Source organism: Nycticebus coucang, chromosome 5, assembly GCF_027406575.1.
Source record: "Nycticebus coucang isolate mNycCou1 chromosome 5, mNycCou1.pri, whole genome shotgun sequence".
Classification (NCBI taxonomy): domain Eukaryota; kingdom Metazoa; phylum Chordata; class Mammalia; order Primates; family Lorisidae; genus Nycticebus; species Nycticebus coucang.
Genome location: NC_069784.1, coordinates 84,786,125 through 84,810,913, shown reverse-complemented (window position 1 = coordinate 84,810,913; position 24,789 = coordinate 84,786,125). Strand labels below are relative to the sequence as shown.

At 44.9% G+C, this 24,789-nt stretch overlaps 1 protein-coding gene across 2 annotated transcripts in view; it reads left to right on the top strand.

Moving 5' to 3' along the window:
- SCML4 (Scm polycomb group protein like 4) overlaps positions 1–24,789 on the top strand; it is a 112,537-nt gene that overhangs the window by 50,509 nt on the left and 37,239 nt on the right. For both annotated transcript variants that reach the window (XM_053592285.1, XM_053592286.1), the window contains 2 exons: positions 21,819–21,951; positions 22,420–22,620. In XM_053592285.1, the coding sequence (XP_053448260.1) occupies positions 21,819–21,951; positions 22,420–22,620 (334 nt within the window). The remainder of the gene's footprint in view (positions 1–21,818; positions 21,952–22,419; positions 22,621–24,789) is intronic.

The window sequence follows — 24,789 nt, the reverse complement described above, 5'->3', positions numbered from 1 at the left end:
CAGGATGAGAAAGAAGTCTCTCTCAGTGAAGCACGAGATGGGCAAGGCCTCATTGTTACAAGATGGGACATAAAGCATGCTGTCGTGTGCATTTTTACAAGTGGAAAAAGCAAATTACACCAGATGGGGAAAGTTGTAAGGCGAGCAGATTTTAAGGTCATAGCTAAACACACACTATTAAACCTCTCATCTAAATTAGCATTTCAGACACTGAGTTTTCCCCGCCCCCACCTCGATTGTTCCTGCCAGGGTGGCTCTGGAAGCCACTTCGCAGAACGCATCCGTCATTGATTTTGGTAGAAGCAGATGATGTGCTTGAGACATTTAAATTAGCAAGGCGAGCAGGCCAGTGTCAAAGGACAGAGAAGAGTCTTCCCAAACGGAGCCTCAACCCAGGAAACCGTAGGAAAATTTAGGGTGTTAATTCGTAGTTTCCCTCTTACAAATGCTGCTGAAGTCAGGCTGAGCTAGAAGGAGGCATGTCAGGCAAAATTAAAATCCTGTGACCCTTTTAAGAATTAAAAATGACTTGGAGAAACTGGGGTGGAGAATAAACCCTCCGATGTAACCATAATCACAAACCAACTCAAACCCAAGGGAAAGCGTCTTCCCTGAGATGTTTTTGAAGAGGCTACTAGAGAAGAAAAAACATTAAGCTTGTTCTCCACCAGCCTTTTGGGCATTAGAAAATGGGCTTCAGAAGTTTTCCTTCATTTGCTTTGCTTGAAATAGAGGCTTGTGCTTCCATCTTGAGACCTGAATACTGAAATCAAAATGCAAATTGGCAATTAACTCTCATATATTTAGGAAAATGTATGGAAATTATTTCAGGTCATCAGAAAGACCGTTTCTGGAAGAGCTGGTAATGAATTCAACCTTTATCTTCTTGGTTTTCCACAGTTCTTCCAAACACTGGAAAATAAAAACAGTAGGTGGGGGAAGGTTAGTCAAAGTTATTTGGGGGTCATTGGTTTTAGTAAAAGGAGCTTTTACTTAGCTATCTCATGAGGAAAAATCTTCTGCCATTGGTCATTTTTCTAACAGAGAGAACCTCTTTTTTCTCATGTTTATGTCAGCTTTAGAGTCGTAGCTCTGAAGCTGACATGGGGCAGGTCTTACCCACTCATCTGCCTGCACGCTGGCGAGGGTCTGGGAATTGCATCTGAGAACTGGTGGACGGCAGCCCTTGCATTTATAGATCCAGGGAGCAAATCCAGGATCTGAAGAAACACACTGAAAACTTCTCTTATTTGGCCTGTCTCCTACTCTCCTGGGGGCTGTGACCCAAGAATGAAAATTACCACCAGACACAGCATTTCTGGGGCCAGGAAGAATGGAAATTCACTCCATGGAACAAACTTAATTTTGTAATTTTTCTGTCTCCTGAAAAGGGCAATTTTCTGTGCTCCTAACATTCAGAGATACCTCAGACCAGGAAGGAAGCATTTGGGTGGGTTCGGCGTGCACTGGTGACAGTTCGGTGTGCACAAAGCAGGCAGGCCTAATCCCACTGCCTCATAGAGTTTCTTTTTTGAGGTCAACAGGTCATAACTCTTCCTTGCATCCACTTCGCATATATTTAGAAAAATGTATGTAAATTATTTTAGGCCAATAGCCCAGACAGCTTCCCAAGCTATGGGCTTAGTGTGCTAAGAGTGTTCCAAACCAGGTATCAATCTGCATGAATTTCCTACCCATCCATGATAACACAAGAGAAACAGGACCCTCTGAATGTCTCCATGAAGTTCAAATGATGCCACGACTGTTCTTTATTCTAAAATATTTGTTTCCTACTGTTTTGGTGGTAAAGCATGTTGTACGCTAATAGGATTTGGCAATTTTAAAAAATGTTCTTAATGGCAAGATAAAGTTGGCAACCTATGGTCTCCTTGGTTTTATTTTGACAATTTCGTAGACCTTGACATCTCATTTTCCCATAATGAAAGGACTTTCATTGCAAAGAAGCTTGCAAGGAAATTGTACAGTTCCACTCCATTTACCAAATGGCCACTAATTTGGCGATTTTAAATATCTGGGACACAGTTATTCCTGACCAAGGGAAATAATCTTATTTCCCTTGGTCTAACCTTAAGGATCTTGTGGTGTTTTTTTTGTTTGTTTGTTTTGTTTTGTTTTTGAGACAAAGTCTCACTTTGTTGCCCTCAGTAGAGTGCTATAACATCACAGCTCACAGCAACCTCCAGCTCTTGGGCTTAGGCGATTCTCTTGCCTCAGCCTCCCGAGAAGCTGGGATTACAGGTGCCTGCCACAACACCTGGCTATTTTTGTTGTTGTTGTTGTTGTTGCAGTTTGTCTAGAGCTGGGTTTGAACCTGCCACCCTCGGTATATGGGGCCAGCGCCCTACTCACTGAGCCACAGGCACCGCCCGAGATCTTGTGTTTTATTACTAGGAAAATGCTTCCACGCTTTCCTCCAGAATCTGGTCACTTTTACTGTAATCATGTTTCTTCCGAGCTCAGTTTTAGCCAGTTAGCTGCTTTAGATTTGAAGGGGAAGGTATTATGGGGTGAAGTCTGTACACACAACTGGTTATTAAAAGGCTAATGATAATTATGGTTGCAATCATATGATAATAATATATTAACAAGAGAGAACAATAAAAGAATATTACAATAATATTATCAATATGATAATAACACAATTTTGTTATATCAATAATAACCTTATTATGATGTTATATCAATAATAACATTATTATTACATTGGTATCAGTAATATTATTAGAGTAAAATAGCCTTTTTTTGAGACTTTGGCAAGCTCTTCTCTGAGGGCTTCTCAGGATGCCTCACGTGCTGACCCTGTGACAGGGCTCTGCTGCGTAACATTTGCCACTTTTTCCCTGGTGCTGTTCTGTCGTCAGCTCTGGGCACAGGTGGGAACTCCCCCTGGTCCAAGACCTCCCTTCAAGACCCAGGAACCACTTCACACAGGCTGTGACATTAAATTGCTTGTCTGAGCCTTGAGGATAGCATGAGTGAATTACACGCAGAAGAGGAAGGATAAGCTGGCTCCTGAGTTCAGAGGTCAGGTCCCTCTCAGGGCCCATCTGGCCGTGTCGTCACGTGGCTGTGTCATATTCAGGCAGGGAAAGCCTTACTTATCTAATGGCCTTACTGCCCCCTCTGACCCCAGGAAAAGAAAGTAAAACCTCTTCACCTCTTGACTTATATGAAGAGCCATACGCCGACTGCTGTGAAAACAGCCTTCTTTGTTACCAAGCAGAACACTGACTCTCAGTTTGAATCCTCTGCTGTTGGTTTAGGTCCTGAGTTCAGAGAATTCTCCAACATCAACAGGTAGATTTTTCCTTGCATTTCATAACTAAAAAGACCACTGAGGCATTTTTAAAGGGACAGAAAGTGTCTACCCTAAGGACAAACGCTATGGCTTCCGTTCTGCAGATACAGTAGGCGGTGATGTCTCCAAGTGGTGGGGTCTCCATCGTCCGTGTCTTTACAGTCAGGATTCTGAGTTAAGCAGAAAGAAAAAAGTGCTGGCTTTTAAAAATAGCTGTCTGTGTACAATGTAAGGGTATACGGCTCACCTCCTGGGCAGGACACACAACCACAGCAGGGACTGTCCCTAACAAATGCACACAATGTAACCTAATCAGATGTACCTTCATATTAATCTGAAATAAAAAAATAAAAAGTAAAAATTAAAAACAATAGAAATTGAGCTTCTCCATTCAAACAAGAGTAAATGATGTCCTATCTGGCCTGTTTAATGGGCTAAGAAAAGTGTAGCATATTCTAGAAGTGGTATCATCCTTAAAGTATTAAAAATAAAAAGGTTAAAATGTTTAAAAATGTTGATTAATACTGTTGTTCAGGATATAAATTTAACTGCTGTAACAAATACAATTAAAAGTGGCTAACAGTTTTCTGGTAATTGGAATAGTCACTTGATAAAGTAGTAATTTTCTAACTAATATGGATAACACAATATATATGTGCATATATATATATATTTTTAGACAGTCTCATTGTGTCACCCTTGGTAGAGTGCTGTGGCATCACAGCTCACAGCAACCTCAAACTCTTGGGCTTAAGTGGATTCTCTTGCCTCAGCCTCCCAAGTAGCTGGGACTACATGCGCCCACCACAATGCCTGGCTATTTTTTGTTGCAATTGTCATTGTTGGTTAGCTGGCCCAGGCCGGATTTGAACCCGCTGTTGTACCCAGATCTTGAAATCCCCCACAAAGACCACCAGGGAGCCGAGTCCGATGCAAAGACAAAAAAAGCCGTTTTATTGCAAGTTCGAACTTGGACTCCACAGGTCTCCTTTACAACGGATCCAAGCCAGAAGCCCCTGGCTCTGGAGTAGGGGGGTTTTATGGTCCCACGCAGTGGGTGGGCGTGCACAGCTTGAAACAAAGGGGGCGCTTCTGGATTGGTCAGTTGTCTCCTGATTCCGGGGAATTGCCTGGGCTTGCCTGGAATGTGAAACTTACTGAGTGAAATGGCAGGGGGTGGGGGGAGCGAAACTTGACTCCTAAGATGGCGCTGGTCTGGTTCTTTCACCGCCACCCTCAGGGTATGTGACTGGTGCCATAACCACTGAGCTCCAGGTGCTGAGCCAAATACACAATATTTTTTAATCTTTCAGTACTTTGAATTATTTTCCTCTCTTTCATTGTCATCCTTTCTCCTTTCCTTCCCTTCCCTTCTTTTCTCTTCCTTCCCTTTCCTTCCATTCCCTTTCCTTTCCTTTTTTGCCCCAAAAGTAAGTGTTCTTCGCCCTGTGTAACACGGAAGACAAATTCACAAAAATCTCAAGTAAGAGAAAGTTCAAACTTAAGCAGAAAGGGTTTCTGTTTGTTTGTTTTAACATTCATTTTTAAAAACTTCTTTCTAAAACGTGTTTTTATTAGAACTGTCCAATTGGCTGCGCTGTGTCTGTGGGAATCCAGATGGCAAGTTGCCTTGGAGTCATATTTATGAGCACCAATATAGCGACATAGTGTGGATGGGAACAGTGTGGCTGCCTGGATACTTTTCCTGCGCCCCTTCCCAAGGTCCTCCTTTGGCTGATGGGGGGTAGGTATGGCCCGTGGAGTAAATGATGGCACCGTCACAAGGCAGGGGCCATTCTCTCGCGCTGAACGTGGTATGGCACACAGGGTAGGGACTCTCTGCTGTGCCTCCTAGGGGAGCAGGGGTCGGGGTGGGGTCAGCAGGAGCTCTGGTATGCTAGTAGATGTTTGAGGCCAACATTCTGCATGGAGCTTTTCAGACAAGAATGTTAGTTGGTATTTTCATTTATGCTAAGGAGTAAAATGAAGGTAAACAGTGAAAGAGAACGTCCGTTGTTTGTTAAAAGAGTGTACAATTTCATTGCTGAGTTAAATAATAGTTTTGTTGTTGTTGCTGTTGTTGTTTTGCTGGGGTCTTGCTCTGTTTCCCGGGCTACAGTGCAGTGGCTATTTACAGGCATGCTCATAATTCACTGCAGCTTTGAACTCCTGGGATCCGGTAATCCTCCTGCCTCAGCCTCCTGAGCAGCTGGGATGATAGGCGTACATCACTGCACCTGGCTTGAATTATAATAATTGTTTTTTGTGTTGTTTGTTTGTTTGAGACAGAGTCTCATTATATTGCCCTCGGTAGAGTGCCAAGGCATCACAGCTCACAGCAACCTCCAACTCTTGGGCTTAAGTGATTCTCTTGCCTCAGCCTCCCAAGTAGCTGTGCCTACAGGCGCCCACCACAATGCCCAGCTATTTTTTGGTTGCAGTTGTTTAGCTGGCCCAAGCCGGGAGCCAGGTTCGAACCCGCCACCCTTGGTGTATGTGGTTGGCGTCGTAACCACTGTGCTATGGGCGCTGAGCCTATATTAATAGTTTTTGAAAACAAAAAAGAATTTCAGTTTTTTGTACTATTGACAATGTAACAGCTGTAGATATGACACTTTGACGTTTAACCTGCCTTGTTAATGTGCTCTCCATCAGTCTATAAATCAACAAAATAACAGACGCAGCCCTAATTTGCAGTATTTGCTAAGGTGTAAATATTCCCAACATGGCTAATATTTGAGCCACAAGTGTGTGCCTGAATGTGGAGTTGGGAAAAGAGGTACAGCGAGGATCACATCCTTGGAAATACAGATACAACTGTAAAATAATGAGAAAGCAATGAGTTGTTTTTTTTTTTTTTTGAGACTTTTTTAACTATGTCATCCTCGGTAGAGTGCCATGGCATCACAGATCACAGCAACCTCCAACTCTTGGGCTCAAGCGATTCTCTTGCCTCAGCCTCCCAAGTAGCTGGGACTACAGGCAGCCGTCACAACGCCCAGCTACTTTTTTGTTGCCATTGTCATAGTTGCTTAGCTGGCCTGGGTTGGGTTTGAACCCACCACTCTCGGTGTATGTGGCTGGTGCCTTAATAACTGTGCTACGGGCACCGCACCAGAGAAAGCAATGAGTTTTTAGTATCTATTACTTTTGTTTTTAATAAACTTTAATTGTAAGTGCATGTACTTTAATTTAATTTATTTATTTTTGTTGTTAGGGATTCATTGAGGGTACAAAGAACCAGGTTACACTGTTTGCATTTGTTAGGTAAAGATCCTCTTATAATTGTGTCCTGCCCCTAAGAGGTGTGTCACACACCGTGACCCCCCACCCTCCTCCAATATACTTTAATTTTTACTAAAGGCTGTGTTTAAAATCAACTTGCAATATTCCTGACAATTTAAAAAGCCTGTCCTATGGACTATATAAAGCTTCTCCAGCAGCCTGCTGCTGTGAGTCCTGCTGAGCGTACAATGTCTGATGCCCACGCTCTCAGCGTGGCTGACTCCAGGGCTGCTGGTGCAAAGAACTTAGCTCCCTCACCAGTGTCTGTGAGAAACCCAGTTGTACCAAGCAGTCCTTGAAGTAAGTGGTTTCCACTAAAGATTGTTGGTGTTAGAGGGCATTGTGTGCATTCCATTCATTTGCATAGACTGGTTTTTCAGAACTCTGCTTTATCCAGGGATGGCATGTTTTGTTTTCCTTTTTCTTCCTTTTCTCTCCTGGTACCCACAGGGTAACTGGCTCCCTGGTCTCTTCTCTTGGCTTCCTTGTGTCAGGAGGAGATGACACCATTCCTCCCCATCCCAGCAGAGCAGCAGCCCTCCCTGCATCCTCGCCACTTTCACCCCATCTCTGGATCCAGAGGAGAATCCGAGCTTTGGTGGGAGAAAGCTCCAGCTAGCCTCATCTCATTTGCTTCTCTGCAAGGCACAAAAAGCTGGACTGTCCCCCTCCCACCTCCGTTCACTCCTTTCTGCCTTCATTGTGATGTGCGAGCTATGTTTTATTTGGGTGGTTTTATTCTCCTAGGGAAGTCTTAGTGCAAAGATGATTTAATTAAAAACCCAGATTTGACCACAGCAGACCTCAAGGCCAAAGGACACCAGTCCCTCCATCATTTGGGTATTTAATCTCTGCCCCAAGTGCAGAAGGAAAATGGTATGAGTAAACCCAGGTACAGGCTGACCCCCAGGAATGAAATTAGGTCATTGGCCATAAACTTCATGTTATTGGAACAAATTTTTATTTTCAGTAGGCAAGTTTTTAAGACTAAAGTCTGAGATCAAACACAGTACGTTACTTCATTTTCCCTAACTCTGCTCCCCTGCAGTATTTCCTCAGAACCCTGAGGTTGTCTTGAACAAAGACATGTGAGTCCACAGGAGAAATGTGCCACAAGGAAAGCTACAGGAAGGGACATGGACAAAGCTATCCTTCCTTAAATAGGGGTGGGGAGGTTTTAAGTCAGCTTGGACTGTCATGACAAAATACCATAGACTGGTGGCTTAAACATAGGAATGTATTTTCTCACAGACCTGGAGTCTGGAAAGCCCAAGATCAAGGTCCAGCAGGATTTGGTTCTGGTGAGGGCTCTCTTGGCAAGGGATACTTTCTGTGTAGAGAGTGAGCTCTGGTCTCTCTTCCTCTTCTTTTAAGAATGCTAATCCCAGGCTGGGTGCCCGTAGCTCAAAGGTTAGAGCACCAGCCCTGTGTACTGGGGGTGGTGGTTCAAACCCAGCCAAGAACACAAATCCTGTTATGGATACCCACCCTCATGACCTCATCGACACCTAATTACCTCTCAAGGGCCCCAGATCCAAATGTCTTTACAAGGGAGGTACTGCTTCAACATGCGTCTCTCAAAAAGATGTTGAAGTTCTAACCCCTAGTATCTGGTGACTGTGACCTTATTTGAAAATAGGGTCTTTGCAGATGGTCAAGTTTGGGGGCAGGCTTAGACATAGTCAGTCCCTAACAGGAGGGGAAGGAAAGGAGGGAGAGTGCAATTTTTTAAAAAATCTAGTGGATTAGCTTCCTAGGGCTGGTGAGACTTCAACAACAGAAATTTATTATCTCACAGTTTCGGAGACTGGAAGTACAAGATTAAGGTGTCAGCACTAATGGTTCTTTCTGAGTTGGTGAAGAAGAATCTGTTCTGTTTCTTTCCTAGTTTCTGACAGTGTCAGACCTTCAGGCTTCCAGAAGGCTTTCCCCTGTGTCTTCCCATCACCATCTTCCATCTGTATATGTCTGTGCACATGTCCAAATTTTCTTTTGTAAGCACGCCAGCCATATTGGATCAAGACCCAGCCTAATGACTTCATCTTAACTTGACCATCTGCAAAGACCCTATTTTCGAATAGGGTTATAGTCACCAGGTACTAGGGGTTAGGACTTCAACATCTTTTTGAGAGTCACATTTTGTTCAACCCATAATAACCTGTATTACAATCTTTGTTTATTAAGTAGGCATTTAGTCCATTTTTGTGTAAAGAAATTATCAGTACATTTGGGTTTAAATCTATATCTTAGTTTTTGTATTCTCTTTGTCCCACCCATCTTGTGTTCCTTTTTACATGTATTTTCTGCCTTATTTTGAAGTTTATTTTTTTTTTAGAGAAAGAGTCTTGCCCTATCACCCAGGCTGCTGGAGTGCAATGGCACAATCACAGCTCACCACAACCTTGAATTCCTGAGTTCAGGTAATGCTCCTGCCTCAGCCTCCCACATAATTGGGACTACAGGTGCATACCACCATGCCTGGTTAATTTTTTTGATTTTTATAGAGATGGTCTTGCTATGTTACCAAGGCTGGTTGTGAACCCCTGGGCTCAAGCAATCCTCCTGCCTGGGCCTCCCAAAGTGCTGGGATTACAGTTCTGAGCCCCTGTGCCTGGCATGGGTTATCGTACTTATAATTTTTCTTTTCTGGTTCATTGGGAAATTACACACTCTGTTTTTTGTTGTATTAATGGCTGCCTTAGAAATTATAGCACTATAACTTATTAAAGTCATCAAAAGTTAACCACACCTTTGTTTATTCCTAGATAATACAAGGATGTTAATAGATTTTTAACTCCATTTATCCTTCTCACTTATATGTTATTGTTGTCATCAATTTTAATTCTGTTTTGCTTTTTTTAGCCTATTAAGGCATAATTATAAGTGTTTTATACGGTCTTTTTCATTTAAATTCACCTGATTACAGATGACTTTAAAAAAATTCTTTATTTATTTTCGCATATTAGACCTTGCACCTGGAGTGCCTTTCCTTTTGCCTGAAGTACGTCTTTTGCAATTCCCTTTAATAAGGTCTTTTAGTGGTGAACTCCTTTATCTTGAAAAAAATATTTTTGCTGGGCATAGAATTCTAGTTGTAATTATTTCCTTGAAGTACATTGAAGATATTCCATTTATACTCTGGGGTTCATTGTTGTAGAGAACACAGCTACCCTTCTAGTTTATTTGAGTGTTCCTTGGAAGGCAATTTGTATTTATAATTTTAAGATTTTTCTCTTCAACTTTGGTGTTTTATAATTTCATTCTGTTGTGTCCCCATGTGGATCCAGATTTCACCTGCATTTTGACCTGATTATTCTTTATGTATTGTCAGTACCTTATTACTTTTTAAATGCAGTTTTCTATTATTTCTCATCGTTTTTAGTTGATCCAATAACCAAATTTTCTATATTATCAGAAACAGAATTTCAAAGAAAATTAGGATGCTACATTCCTTCTAATAAACATTCATGCTATGATACTGACACTGGATTAGTCTCAAGTTCTATAATGTTTTTTAAAAATAGTCTAATGAAAGTTACAGACACAGGGTGGTGCCTGTGGCTCAGTAGGTAGGGCATCGGTCCCGTATACCAAGGATTGTGGGTTCGAACCTGGCCCTGGCCCAACTGCAACAAAAAAATAGCCAGGCGTTGTGGCAGGCTCTTGTAGTCCCAGCTACTTGGGAGGCTGAGGCAAGAGAATTGCTTAAGCCCAAGACTTTGAGGTTGCTGTGAGCTGTGATGCCACGGAACTCTACCGAGGGCTACAGAGTGAGACTCTATCTCAAGAAAAGAAAAAGATAAAAAAGATACAGACCCAACATTATGAGTTGGGGAGAGCTTAGACACCAACACCCATAACCCACTGAATGGCTTTAGAAGATGAAGCTCAGAGTAAGCTGCTCAGAGTCCCACGTGAGTCAGCACCAGAACCAGGGTTAGAAAGCCAGTCACTAGCTCTGAGTCCCGTGTCCTGCCACTGATCTGCGGTGTGGTGGGCAGTGTGGAGTTGATGACTGAATTAATCCCATTCTCAATGTCTGTTTCCCAAATGAGGAAACAAGGATTCTCTCCTCCTCTTCATGTCCTCCCCCAACATTCTGCACAGAGCTGTTCCTGCGCCGTTCTGCAGGTTTACTACTTGAGTATACAGAAGAAATGCTCCGCAACTTAGAGACAAAGCTAGTATTATTGCCCCCCAATAAAAGTTTAGTTAATAATTTAACTGAATGAGCAATAAGTAAACAAATGCTAATGTTTTAAAACTAACATAACAGAAATATGCTATCAAAGGAAACTTTTTGCGAATAGATCTAGAAGTATCCTAGATTTTGTGCTTTCCCTTACCCACCACCTCAATCTCACCTGCCACCTCAATTCCATCTGCAAAGTGCACCCTGAATAGAACCAACTCTTTCTCCACCTCTCCCCTTCCACCCTCGTTCAGCCACTAGCGTCTCTCAGCCGGGCCGTCCACACCTCCTTGCTGGTGCTCTTCTCTCCACGCGGCCTCCATGCCCCTCATCCATTCTCAGTCACACCAGCCAGCCATACTTATCTTTCTAAAATAAAAACTGGGTTGTGTGGGCCCCAGCTTAAAATCTTCCAACTACAGGTCTTTCCATTACTCAGAATAAAAGCCAAACTCCTCATCCTGATGTGTTTGTTTCCTAGTGCTACTGAAGCAAAGTGCCACAAACTGGGTGGCTTAAAATGACATTTATGGAGGGTAGAAGTCCAAAATCAAGGGCTCGGCGGGGCCAGGGAGGCATCTTTTCTTGCCCTTTTCTAGGTTCTGGTGGTTGCCAACAGTCGCCGTGTTCCTTGGCTCTTGACACATCACTCTGATTTCTGCCTCCGTTGTCTCATGGCACTCCCTCCAAGTGTCTGTATCTGCATCAAAGTTCCCTTTTCTTAGAAGGACATTTGTCATGGGGTTAGGGCCCACCCTAATCCAGGATGTGCTCGTTTTAACTTGATCACATCTGCAAAGACTGTTTCCAATTAAAGTTAACATTCCCAGGTACTGGGGGTTAAGACGTGAGCGTGTGTTTTCTCATGGGGACACAATTCAGCTAATACCACTGACTTAGAAAGGCCTCATCTGATCCTTACCACCTAGCTGACCTCATCCAGCACCATCCTGCCTCTGGCCCACAGTTGCAGCCACTCTGGCTTCACAAGCTATTCTGTCTGCTTGGAAAGTTCTTTCTCTAGTCATGATAGGCTACCTCGTGCCATTCAAATCCTTGTAGGTCTACCCTGGTCACTTGGCTGTTCTCATCAGGAACAAGGACTTTGTCTTCCTCGTTTTCTGCTGAATCTTTAGTGCTAGGGAGAGTTCCTGGCACACATTAGGTGCTTAGGAAGTGTTCGTTGAATAAGGGACTATCAGACTGAAAAACTAATTTTTTTCCTTTCTAGATTTAGCTTTTTTTTTTATTTTATTTATTCATGTTTTTTTTTTTTTTTTGAGACTGAGTCTTACTTTGTCACCCTTGGTAGAGTACTGTGGCGTCACAGCTCACAGCAACCTCCAGCTCTTGGGCTTAGGTGATTCTCTTGCCTCAGCCTCCCGAGTAGCTGGGACCACAGGCCATAATGCCCGGCTTTCTTTGATTGCAGTTGTCATTGCTGTTTTAGCTGGCAGGGGCTAGGTTAGAACCCGCCACCCTCAGTATATGGAGCTACTGTGCCCTACTAAGCCACAGGCACTGCCCTCTAGATTTAGCTTTAAAATGATGCAACTTGGAAAGGATAGCTCCCGCATAATCAATACTCAGGAGCCACTTTGACATGGATTTGGAACATTTTCCTCAGAGAGGATCATGAGTGAGGTGTGAGGCAGGAGGATGGGTTTGTAAAGATTTGTGAAGATGGGACGAGTGAAGAAAGTGAAACTGAGTCTCAGAAAAGATAGGTAGGCTCCCCTCCCACCATAGCTGCATGAGCAAGAAATTTGGGATTTATTTGCTACTCTGGAATTTCTTTTTTTCAGACAGAGTCTTGCTCTGTTGCCCAGGCTACAGTGCAGTGACAACCCTAGAGCTCACTGCTACTTCAAACTCCTGGGCTCAAGTGATCCTCCTGTCTCAGCCTCCTGAGTAGCTGGGTCCACAGGCTCCTGCCACCATGCACAGCTAATTTTTCTATTTTTAGTAGAGACGGGGTCTCACTCTTGCTCAACCTTGTCTCAAACTCCTGACCTCAAGCAGACCTCCCACCTTAGCCTCACAGAGTGCTAGGATTACCAGCATGAGCCACTGTACCTGGCCTGGAATTTCAAATAATGATAATAATAATGCTGATGGCAAAGATAACATTAAGATTGACAGAGTTCTCACTTTGTCTTATACTGTTTGCATATAACCCTTACCACACCTCTATGAAGGGTATTATCATCTTCCCTGGCAGCTGAGGAAAGGCAGGTTCTGAGAGGCCCGGTACCAAGTCTTACAGCAGTTTTGAGTGGCAGAGCTGGAATTTGAACCCAGGCTCCAAAGCTTCTGTTCTGTCAATATGTGCCTGCGGCCACCTCCAACTCATTTTCTTTTTCTTTTTCTTTTTTTTTTAAGACAGAGTTTCACTTTGTCACCCTTGGTAGAGTGCCGTGGCGTCACAGCTCACAGCAACCTCCAGCTCCTGGGATTAGGCAATTCTCTTGCCTCAGCCTCCCGAGCAGCTGGGATCACAGGCGCCCACCACAACGCCCGGCTATTATTTTGTTGCAGTTTGGTCGGGGCCCGGTTTGAACCCACCACCCTCAGTTTATGGGGCCAGTGCCCTACTCACCGAGCCACAGGTGCCACCCCAACCCCCAACTCATTTTTAAATTCGGCTTTGTTGGTTTCTCCCCTGATACTGTGGAGGAAAACCTCTCCATCTTCATACTTCCCCATTCATAGTCCCCATCCTCGGGTTACCAACCTCTTGTCACCCATCTGTCACATGCTGTTTGGTAAGCATCTCTGTTACTGTCAAACACACATATTCTAGTATTTTTAGAAACATGCTAGGATTTTGCATCAACTGGTCTTGTTCCTTTTTATGTCCTCCTGGCCACATGTCTCAGTTTGCAAGCAAATCCCCTCCCAATTCTTTCCAGTGGTTATCCAGCAAATTTCTCAGAGAAGGTCACCCCAAAAGACAGCTGGAACAAGAAATTCTTCAGGCCCATATTTTGGATCTATAAATGGAAAAGAAAGATGAGCTGATCCCAGGTTCCCCAGCCCCTTTGCTGGAGACCCCAGCTGGCAGGGACTGACCTTCACCCTTCTGCTTCACCCTACCTGACACTCTGACAAGGCAAACGCAGTCCCCTGATAGGCACGGGCAGCCTAGCCCTGGACGACGAGTCACACACCTGTTATGTTAGCAGCCACTGTTAACCTGAACAGCTTCTTCATTCAGGACACTGCTGGTCAGGCCCTAACAAGGCCCGATGAGCCCACGTGCTGACAGCTGGAGATTGCTTATTCACTTCCAAGGCCTGCCTCATTGATAAGTTGGAGAACTAGGCTCCAGGGTACCTGTCAAGGACCCAGGGCACTCTGTGTCCCCAATGAAGTGTTGACTAACTATAAATTTAGAGTAAAAATGCTTTGAAGATACAACCCCTTTAAGACAGGAAGATATGGTGCAACCGTATAACCTATGAACGAGATTCTGTTTGACCTATGCTATGTAATGATCAACAACATAATGCCAACTGTGAGACTCTAGGGATAACGAAGGGAAACGAGAGCAGAGCAGTTCTCTGGGGGGATATCCCTGCTACCGTCTGGAATTGCTGACTTTTCTCTAAATAAAAGTGAAACTGTTGATCTCTCATCTATTTCTCATTGCTTGGCGTGAGTGACAGGTGGATGGACTCCTGGGTCTGGCAACAGCTGGACTGAGATTCTGAATTTCAGAAAAAGATGCCAACTGTACTAGCACCTGTAAAAAGGCCAAGAATTCTTGGGCAGCAAGTCTTCCAGCTTTATGCTGCTAAGAAGAGGACTGTCCTCCCTCCTTGTCTTCATTTACCCAATTCATTCTGACAGATTCTGTTTTTAATGTTTTTGAAACAAATTCCATTGTAGAGTGGCTTTAGATGTATAAAAGTGTTGCAAAGATAGAACAGAGAATTCTCACACTCTCCATACCCGATTTCTCCTATTGTTAACATCTTACACTACTAGGGTATGTTTGTCACAACTAGGAAACCAATAATAATTATTAAATAAAGTCAACATTTTATTTGGATTTCGTTAGCTTTTCCTCACTCTGTTCCGGGGCCCCATCCAGGCTATCACACTACATTTAGTTGTTGTGTTTCCTTAAGCTCCTCTGGGCTGGGAAAGTTGCTCAGACTTCCCTTGTTTTTGATGACCTTGCTAGTTTTGCAGAGTACTGGTCAGATATTTTGAAGAATGTTCTACAATTCGGGTTTGTCTGATATATTTCTCTTGATTAGACTGGGGCTTCATGGGTTCTGGGGAAGAAGATCCTGGAGGTAAACTGTGGTTTTTATTATGTCCCAATAACAGTACATACTGTCAACACGACACAGCCCTGTTGATGTTGACATTTACTATATGGCCAAAATGGTATTTATCAGGTTTTTCCAATGTACAGTTATGTTTCCTCTCATTTCCATACTATACTCTTTGCAAGAAAGTTACTATGCGTGGCCCACCCTTAGAGAGTGGAGAGTTATGCTTCAACTACTTGAGGGTGAAATAGCTACCTAAGTTATTTGGGATTTTTATGCACTGGAGATTTGTCTATTCTCTCCCATTTATTTATTTAGTCAATCAGTTATATCAGTATGGATTCATGGATATTAATTTGATACTTTGAGTTATCCATTACTGAACTATATCTCTCTTGCTTCTGTAAGTCTAGATTTGGCCATGGAAGCTTTTCCCATTGGCACCAGTGTCTCTGTAATCAATTCTCATCATCGTGTATGTGTGTGTGTGTGCTTTTCTTTAGTACCTTCTTACTTTCTGGCACTCCAAGATGCTCTAGGCTCATCCCGTGTATGCCCCACCCTCATCCTAGAACCAGCTATTTCTCTAAGGAAGCTTCTTCCTTTTACTGAAGAGTGGTATTAGAAACCAGTGTGTGAGCATTCTGTTTTATTTTGTCCATTTAAAAAACAAAACCAACATGCAATTTTTAAAAAACCAAGGCAACGATGACAAGGACAAATGCCCTGCCAGTGGACAGCTTAGATAGGCTGGGAATAGAGGCGGAGCTCCCATTCCACAGGTGGGAGGGGCCCGAGCTGGCAGACTGGCCCCTACACCACAGCTGAGGAGCGACTCCAGCCAGCAGGCTCATATCTGTGCTTCTTGATTTCATGATCTTTCTGAAATCAGGGATGGATCTTTTTTCTATGCCAGGCTACTTCTGATTCCTTATATTAAACAACAAGATAGAAATTTCTGAGTCTCAAGTCAAAAAGGTATTTCTACTGATGATTTGTTCTCTTGCGAAAAGGATGCTTTTAAAAATCCATGTACTATCAATTTTGATATGAGGACAATTAATGACCTAGTACACGGTGGGGTGGGGGAAGGGAGAGAAGAGAGAGAGAGAGAAGGGATGGGGTGGGGGAAAGGAAGAGCAGAGAGGAGGAAGGAGAGAAGGGGGGGTCTCAGTGTGTGACACCCCTTTTGGGGCAAGACACAATTGTAAAAGGGACTTTACCTAACAAATGCAGTGTAACCTGGTTTCTTGTACCCTCAATGATCCCCAACAATAAAAAACAAAATTTTTTAAAAATCCACATACTACTCATAACTAAATAAGATTTTTTCTTCATTCAAGAGTCCTAGCAGTTGTTTTAAAAGTTGGATAAATACTGGTTTCCTTGCAACCAGCTTAGTCTAACCCTTATAATTGCTTCACTTGGGCAGAAATGGCCAGAAGTGACAGCCAATTATAATTCTATTATTTCATTTGAGGTGGGCTCAATGAACACATTTCTCTCTGATAAATAGTAAAATAGTGGCAAGGATTAGACATTAACCATAATGAGGTTTACATGACTAGTAAACAGTGTCTGGGTATTTATGTTTCAGCCATCATCATCATCTTTCTAGGGAAGGATCACAAGGACCTTTGTGTGGTTTACTTAAAAACCATAAGGAAAAAAATGATAATTTGCCAATTTTGTTTTTCCTCAGTGAGTGTCACTATCCCCTGTTTTTAGGGGTTAGAGGGCTTTATGCTTGTGAAGGAGGATTTAGCCAAAGGTCTACCAGGGTCCACTGCCAGAATTCCTCAGGAACTGTGTCACAGCCAGCCTCTCTGCCACAGGCCATGTAAGGTGGGATGTCACTCCTACAAAGGCAGTTGTGGGACCCTTGATGCGTGACATCCAAGAACAAATAGGGCAATTGCTGCCCTCATCACACTTGACAGTTGAGGAAGCCGCACCAAAGTCATGGTGACTGAGTCGTAGAAGATTTCTGGTCACTCCTTCCCACCACTGAGGTTACTGTTGAATTATTTTTGTGAGGCTGGGCACAGAGGCTCACACCTATAATCCTAGCACTCTGGGAGGCTGAGGTGGGTGGATTGATTGTACTTAGGAGTTTGAGACCAGCCTGAGCAAGAGCGAGATCCCGTCTCTACTAAAAATAGAAAAGCTAGCCTGGTGGGTGTCTGTAGTCCCAGCTACTCAGGAAGCTGAGGCAAGAGGATTACTTGAACCCAAGAAAAAATTGTTTTTGTAATAGTTAGCAGTGTATTGCTACATCATGGGCCCTTTAATTTTTCAAATGCTACTTCCAGAATGAGATGAACCTCTCCTGTTAATTGGGGCTTCTGATTAATTTAGGGGCTCTCCCAAGGGCCCTAAATTTAGCACCCATACAGCACTAGGCAGCAGCTTGCTCCACGCTGACTGAGCTCACTTCAAATTCTTTTCTGCAATCTATAGCCATAGCACCCTGCACGTGCCCAGTCTCTTCTGATCTCAGAAGCTAAGCCAGGTCGGGCCTAGTTAGTGTGTGGATGGGAGACCACCTGGGAATACTCGGTTCTGTAGGCTAAGAAAAAGAGAGAGATAGAAATTCCTTTCTACATCAGCGTCCCCTCAGAGCTGCTAGCAGCCAGGTTGCATTCCCCAGGCCTCCTCCCTCCCAGTTCATGGACAAGCTTACCCTCTCCCCAGCATCCAGACCTTTATATCCTGACCCCCTTTCCTGTTGCACTAGCAGTGGTTCTCAACCTGTGGGTTGCAACCCCTTTACGGCTCAAATGACCCTTTCATAGGAGTTGCCTAAATACATCCTGCATATCAGATATTTACATTACGATTCACAGCAGCAGCAAAATTACAGTTATGAAATAGCAAGTAAAATAATTTTATGGTTGGGGGTCACCACAACAAGAGGAACTGTATTAAAGGGTCGCGGCACTAGGAAGGTTGAGAACCACTGCCCTAGATGAATGGCCGGTGCCTCCTCTCAGGCTGCTGCCTCCCCATGCAATAAACCTCCCCCCTCTCATCTACAAAAAGCCCCACGCCAGCCGTTCTCCACACAGGCTCCTGTATCATCGACTTTCCTCTCTCTCTGGGTTATTTCCAACAGCATTAAAACACTGTTGCTGTTTTATTATCTCAAAAAAAATTCGTTAAAATTTAAACAAAATGAATTATGCTAAAAAAAAACACCACAACACGAAAGTCACCATTGTAACTATTTCTAAATCTATATTTCAGTCAGGTTGTTGGGCAACCAATCTCCAGAATTTTTTTATCTTGTAAAACTGAAACTCTGCACTCATTAAACACAAACTCCCCATTCTCACTTTCCCCCAGCCCCTGGCAACCACTACTGTACTTTCCATCTCTGTGAATTTGACTTTTGGCCTATTGTAAATATTGTTGCTATGAACATGGCTGTAAAATAGCTCTTTAAAATCCTGCCTTCAATTCTTTGGGGTACATACTCAGAAATGGAATTGCTGAGTCATATGGCAATTCTATTTGTAATTTTTTGAGGAGCTGCCCTACTGTTTTTCACAGCTGCTGCACCATTTTATATCCCCCCTAAAGGTGCACAAGGGTTCCAGATACTCTGTGCGCTCACCAACATTTGCTATTTTCTGGGGTTTTGTTATTGTTGCTCTTAATTTCTGACAGTAGCTATCCTAATGGCTGTGAGGTGGTATCTCATTGTGGGGCAGTCTTTTGATCCTGCTTTTCTTTGTGCCGTGGCTAGTTCTGTGCTCCACTTTATGACAAATCTCCTTGAAAGACTTGATTTTAGGACCTGATTCCAAGGCCTCTCTTCCCATTATTTCCTAAGTTTATTCCAATCAGGAATCACCCTATTTTAAAATCTCAACCCAATCTACAAGGGCCCTGAAAACCTGTTGCAAACACTCAATGCTTTGAGACTCATTTAACCCGCAGAAACTCATTGCACAAACATGCTCTCTTCCCACCTCCACAGCTGGCACTGACTGAGGGCCGCGCCTGGATGGGAACAGACAAGGCCCTCCCAGCAGCAGAGCTAATGGACCATATACGGTCTGTCTCAAAACTTTCATGGTGACCTTTGTATCAGCCTGATTCAATCTACAGTTACCTCTCACCTACTCTAGGTTAGCAGTCCTCCCACTTTTGCCCTTTTCTTTTCAACACAACAAACAGCAAGATTATCAAAATGTTAGTTTAGGTTCTCTTGTTTTCCTTGCTCAAAAGAGCTCAGAGTAGACTCAGAGGCGAGGGCGCCGGCCACATACACCAGAGCTGGTGGGTTCGAATCCAGCTTGGGCCTGCCAAACAACAATGACGGCTACAACCAAAAAGATAGCTGGGCATTTGTGGCAGGGGCTCTTCTGGAATGAGGTGGAAAAGGCTAGTTGATGATATCTACATCGACAAGTCACTCTCTGTGCCAGGCATGGTACAGAGACAAGCTTTTATTTTTAACTCTCCACCCCGAAATAATATGTCAGGCACTTCCTCTCTTCACCACTGACCTACATCTAGACCCCTCTCCAGGCCAACTAAGTCAGTCTCTGGGAGAGGGACTCAGGCATCGGGAGTCTAAAAAAATACTCAGGGGCAGGCGCGGTGGCTCACACCTGTAATCCAAGCACTCTGGGAGGCCAAGGCGGTTGGATTGCTTGAGCTCATGCAAGATCAGCCTGAGCAAGAGCAAGACCCCCACCCCACCCCCATCTCTAAAATAATAGCCCAGCATTGTGGTGGGTGCCTGTAGTCCTAGCTACCCGGGAAACTGAGGCAAGAGAATCACTTAAGCCCAGGAGTTTGAGGTTGCTGTGAGCTATGATGCCACAGCATTTTATCCAGGGTGACAGCTTCAGACTTTGTCTCAAAAAAAAGGAAAAAGGTCAGAGTAACAGCTAAAGGCTACAGCGTCCTGCAAAGCCCTCCCAGTCTGGCTTCACTACCTCTCCCATCTCCCTCTGGCCTCCCTACAGTTGCACAAACCCTCCAGGCATAATCCTTTCTCCGGACATTTGCATTTGACGTTCTCATTGCCTTTGGAATATTCTAGGCAATTTATATGACTTGTTTCCTACCATCTCCTTCAAACCTTTGTGCTTTGTCACTCAGCAATGCCTTAACCACTCTGCTTTAACATTCCAACCCAAAGTGCAAACTTCTCAATTGCGCTTTCCGTACCCCTTCCCTCTTTATTTACACCATCACCTTCTAACATACATTTACTTGTTTGTTCTATTTATTACCTGTCTCCTCACAACAGAGTATCAGTCCCATGTAGGCAAAGGTTTTTGCCCACTCTGTTCCCTGTTTTATTCCTAGCAGCTGGAAGAGTTATCTGGCATGAAATGGGCTCTCAATACATATTTGTCGAATAAATAAATGAATGAATATAGAATGATTGGTTAACTAGCAGTTGGACTACTGTTTTTTCATGACTACTATTGTTATCCTACTCTAAAAATTCAGGAAGAAAGTTAGGATATGGATGGGAACTGTACATATGTTAGCACAATGTACAACCTTGCTTCTCAAAGCATGGTCCATGGACCATAGCATCAGCGCCACTGGGGAGCTCATTAGTAATGTAAAATTTCAGGGCCCACCCTACAACTCCTAAATCTGCGTTTTAAGAGGCCCTCAGAAGGTTGGCTGCAAAAGTTGAAAAGCTCTGGTGTTCAGCAAGGGTCCTCAACGTTAACTGCATATTAGAATCTGAGTATCTTTTTTTTTTTTTTTTTTGAGACAAAGTCTCACTTTGTCACCCTGGATAGAAAGCTGCGACATCATAGCTCACAGCAACCTCAAACTCCTGGGCTCAAGTGATTCTCTTGCCTCAGTTTCCCGGGTAGCTAGGACTACAGGCACCCACCACAATGCTGGGCTATTATTTTAGAGATGGGGGTGGGGTGGGGGTCTTGCTCTTGCTCAGGCTGATCTTGCATGAGCTCAAGCAATCCAACCGCCTTGGCCTCCCAGAGTGCTTGGATTACAGGTGTGAGCCACCGCGCCTGCCCCTGAGTATTTTTTTAGACTCCCGATGCCTGAGTCCCTCTCCCAGAGACTGACTTAGTTGGCCTGGAGAGGGGTCTAGATGTAGGTCAGTGGTGAAGAGAGGAAGTGCCTGACATATTATTTCGGGGTGGAGAGTTAAAAATAAAAGCTTGTCTCTGTACCATGCCTGGCACAGAGAGTGACTTGTCGATGTAGATATCATCAACTAGCCTTTTCCACCTCATTCCAGAAGAGCACATTTCAGATCCTCATTTGTGGTTTCGAGTGAGACCTTCCAAGTAGTTGCTGCTCACTGCCAGAAAATGCTTGAGTGTCCACGTCCAGGCTGGTGTTGACAGTCTGCTGTGGGAAAGGGACATTGAGCAGTATGTTACCCCTTGGAGGAGGGGCTCTCTTTCCCAACAGGATCCAGTAATCTTTGTGAGCAGAGAGCTTGGCAGAGACAGAGGAGAGGGTCAAGGTCAGTCCCCAGCTGGATGTAGGAAAAGCCCTGTCCACAGGATAGTAGTATAAGGGTAGGGTACAGAGTGGAGCTCTCAGTGTGACCCCAAATTTGAATCCTAACCAGAAACTTGAATCTGAAGTTCAGGCCCCAGAGTGACACCACAGAAAAGCCTAGAGTGTGTAGAGAAGTGACAGTTAACTGACGCTCAGCCAAGATTCTATAAAGCTGCAGAGAGCTTTCTAGATTCTCACTGACCCAATGGGCTCTCTCTTGCAGCTCAAGCCTCAAGTCCTCATGACTCCACTAGCCCTCCTACCTGTACGGAGTACCCCAGAACCCAACCTCAGCTCCATTCCTCAGGACGCAGCCACTGTCCCCAGCCTGGCCGCAACCCCGCAGACCCTCACAGGTAGGTCAGCAGAATGAGCCCTGAGGCCGCAGAGGCCAGTGAAGAAGGGGGCTGCCACCGAACGGTCACCGAGTGAGCTGAAGGGCTGCCATTGAGATGGCTCTTCTGAAGGAGTTAGTGTGTTAGCCAGACAGCAGACAGGACGACCAGATTCTCTGAAAACGTGAATTTATGTGTCTCACAGCTGGGTTATTTGAAACTTGGTTTTCAATACATCTTGGGTTTAGCCGGTAGATTTGGGGGGTGGAGGCAGGGTGGACAAGAGTAGCCAGATAAGTTTTTTTCCAGAGCAGACTCCCTTAGCTCACCAGCATAAGCCTGAGTTTCCATTTTCTGGGTCTCCTAAGAACTCTAATCTCCCTCAGTCCCCTGGGAATCCTCCAGTCCAGTCTCTCTCTCTGGTGGGGTGTCACCAACTGACAGCCTCAACGGCAGTAACGGCCACTCTGTGGCGTGCTGTCTCCACAGTCTGCCTCTACATCAACAAGAGGGCCAACGCGGGGCCCTTCCTGGAGAGGAGGAAGGTGCAGCAGCTGCCCGAGCACTTCGGGCCCGAGAGGCCGGCAGCCGTACTGCAGCAGGCCGTGCAGGCCTGCATCGACTGTGCCCACCAGCAGAAGCTGGTCTTCTCCCTCGTCAAGCCGGGCTTTGGTGGTGAGGTGGTGTCAGGTAAGGCCCTGGGGCAGGTGGCCTGGGAGGGCCGTGGGTGTCTCCCTGAAGAGAAAGGCATTAGGACTCAGGTGCAGGGACAATAGGTGTGGCCAGGGTTTGACCTCCACCTGCTGAACTCCTGGGCCCCATAGGAGGCTGTGGGCTAAAAGTCTCTCAGTCTGGAGAAGAAGAAGCTTCTAGTCCTGCATAGGAAGACTGGGCATCTGAATCCTCACCCTTGAATCTTCTCTTTCTGCCCCCTCTTCTTCCAAGCCATCAGTAAATGCCACTACTCTGCCTTCAACACATGTGTAAAGCCAGGATCCAACCACCTTTCATTACTCACAGCACCACGCTTGTTCTTTCAGAATCTAAGTCAGATCCCGCCCTCCTCTAATCTCTCAGTGGCTCCCTTGTGGCTCAGAGTAAAAGCCAAGTCCTTACACAGGCCCAGAGGTCCTATACAACCTGGCCCTGGCTACCTCTTCAACCTCCCGGCCACCCTCGCATCCCCCACTCTGCTCCAGCCATGGTGGCCTCCTTGCTGGTCTCTTGTCCCCTTAACCACATTCCTGCCTCAAGTACCTGTTGTTCTGTCTTTCTGGAATGATCTTCTCCCAGCTGTCCATGTGACTTGCTCCTGGATGTCCTTTAGGTCTCTACTCAAATGCCGCCTAATTAAAGAGTTCTCTTTTATGGCACAGTGGTTACGGCACCAGCCATATACACCAAGGCTGGCAGGTTTGAATCTGGCCTGGGCCAGCTAAGCAATAATGACAACTGCAGTAAAAAATAGCCGGGTGTTGTGGCGGGCGCCTGTAGTCCCAGCTACTTGGGGGGCTGAGACAAGAGAATCGCTTATACCTGAGAGTTTAAGGTTGCTGTGAGCTGTGATGTCACAGCACTCTACCAAGGGTGACATAGTGACTCTGTCTCAAAATAAATAAATGAATAAATAAAATAAAGCGTTCTCTTTTGCCCCCCGTCTAAGACATCAGCCCTTGTCGCACTTTAGCTTCTTATCCTGCTCCATTCCTTGGTCACAGCACCAACCACCACGCAGGGCAGTGGGGCAAGCAGAGTGTCTGGGGAATGCCGACCCACCGGGCTGACCCCTCACGCGGCCACCGTGGGGAGGTGGTTTTTCACATTACAGAAGGTAATATGGAGGCTTGACAAGACTACATGACGGTACCAAAGTAGTTTAGGGAGGGAGGGGACATAAGGAGAAATCGCCAGGTTCCCGGTCCTTGGGGCTCTGCTTTCTGAATGTTCTAAGGTTACAACACACAGAAGATGGTAGCGTAGGTGCTGGCACAGGGGTAAAGAAACCAAACTGCCTGCGGCCACCTGCAGGGTTGAAGGGAACAGGCCCACAGAGCCCCAGAACCCACTCCCAGCACACATTTTGGGGACCTTTTTCTCAGCTGCTCTCCCAGAGGGGTAGATTTTATGATCTCATGAATCCTCTAATAGGTGGAATTTCCCCACTTAGTGATCTGTCAGGCACTTCAGGAACGTTTGCACATTGGCCGGCTCGAGGCCCTGAGCCCCCCTGCTGCGGGGTCAGTCTCCATCTCGCCCACCTTATAAGGCACCCCAGATGAGTGGCAGTGGCCCTGCTAGGAGGGAATTCCCAGAATGCCCAGACAGCCTGTTCGTGAGCATTTCAGCAGCTCTTAGACTGGATGTCTGTATTTTTCTCTCTCTCTAGACATATAATAGATAAATATACCTGTTGATAAATCAAGCGTCCTTCTTCCCTTCTTCCCTTCCTTTCTTCTTCTCTCCCTCCTCCCTCCCCCCCCTTCGTCCTTCCTTCCTTTTTTTCCTTTTTTGTTTTCCTTCCTTCTTCCTTCCCTCCCTTCTTTCCTTTCTTGCTTAATAAATATAGACAGATACAGAAGTAATTATAGAGGGATAGTGCACATAGATGCATTTTTATCTCTATTCACCAAGAGGGCCCAGAGCCCTTGACACCCAAATCACTCCCTGAGAAGACAAAGCAGGACTGTGGGTGAAGTGGTCGACGCTAGGGCTGTGCAGGGAAAAAGAGAAGATGAACCTGGAGCGTGCTGAAGGGCCGAAACCAAAGAGGTGCTTTTTAGGGGGCGGGCATTTCACAGGGACACAGGAAGCAACCTGAAAGAGCTCCCAAAGACCACAGTGGGCACAATGTGAGCAAGA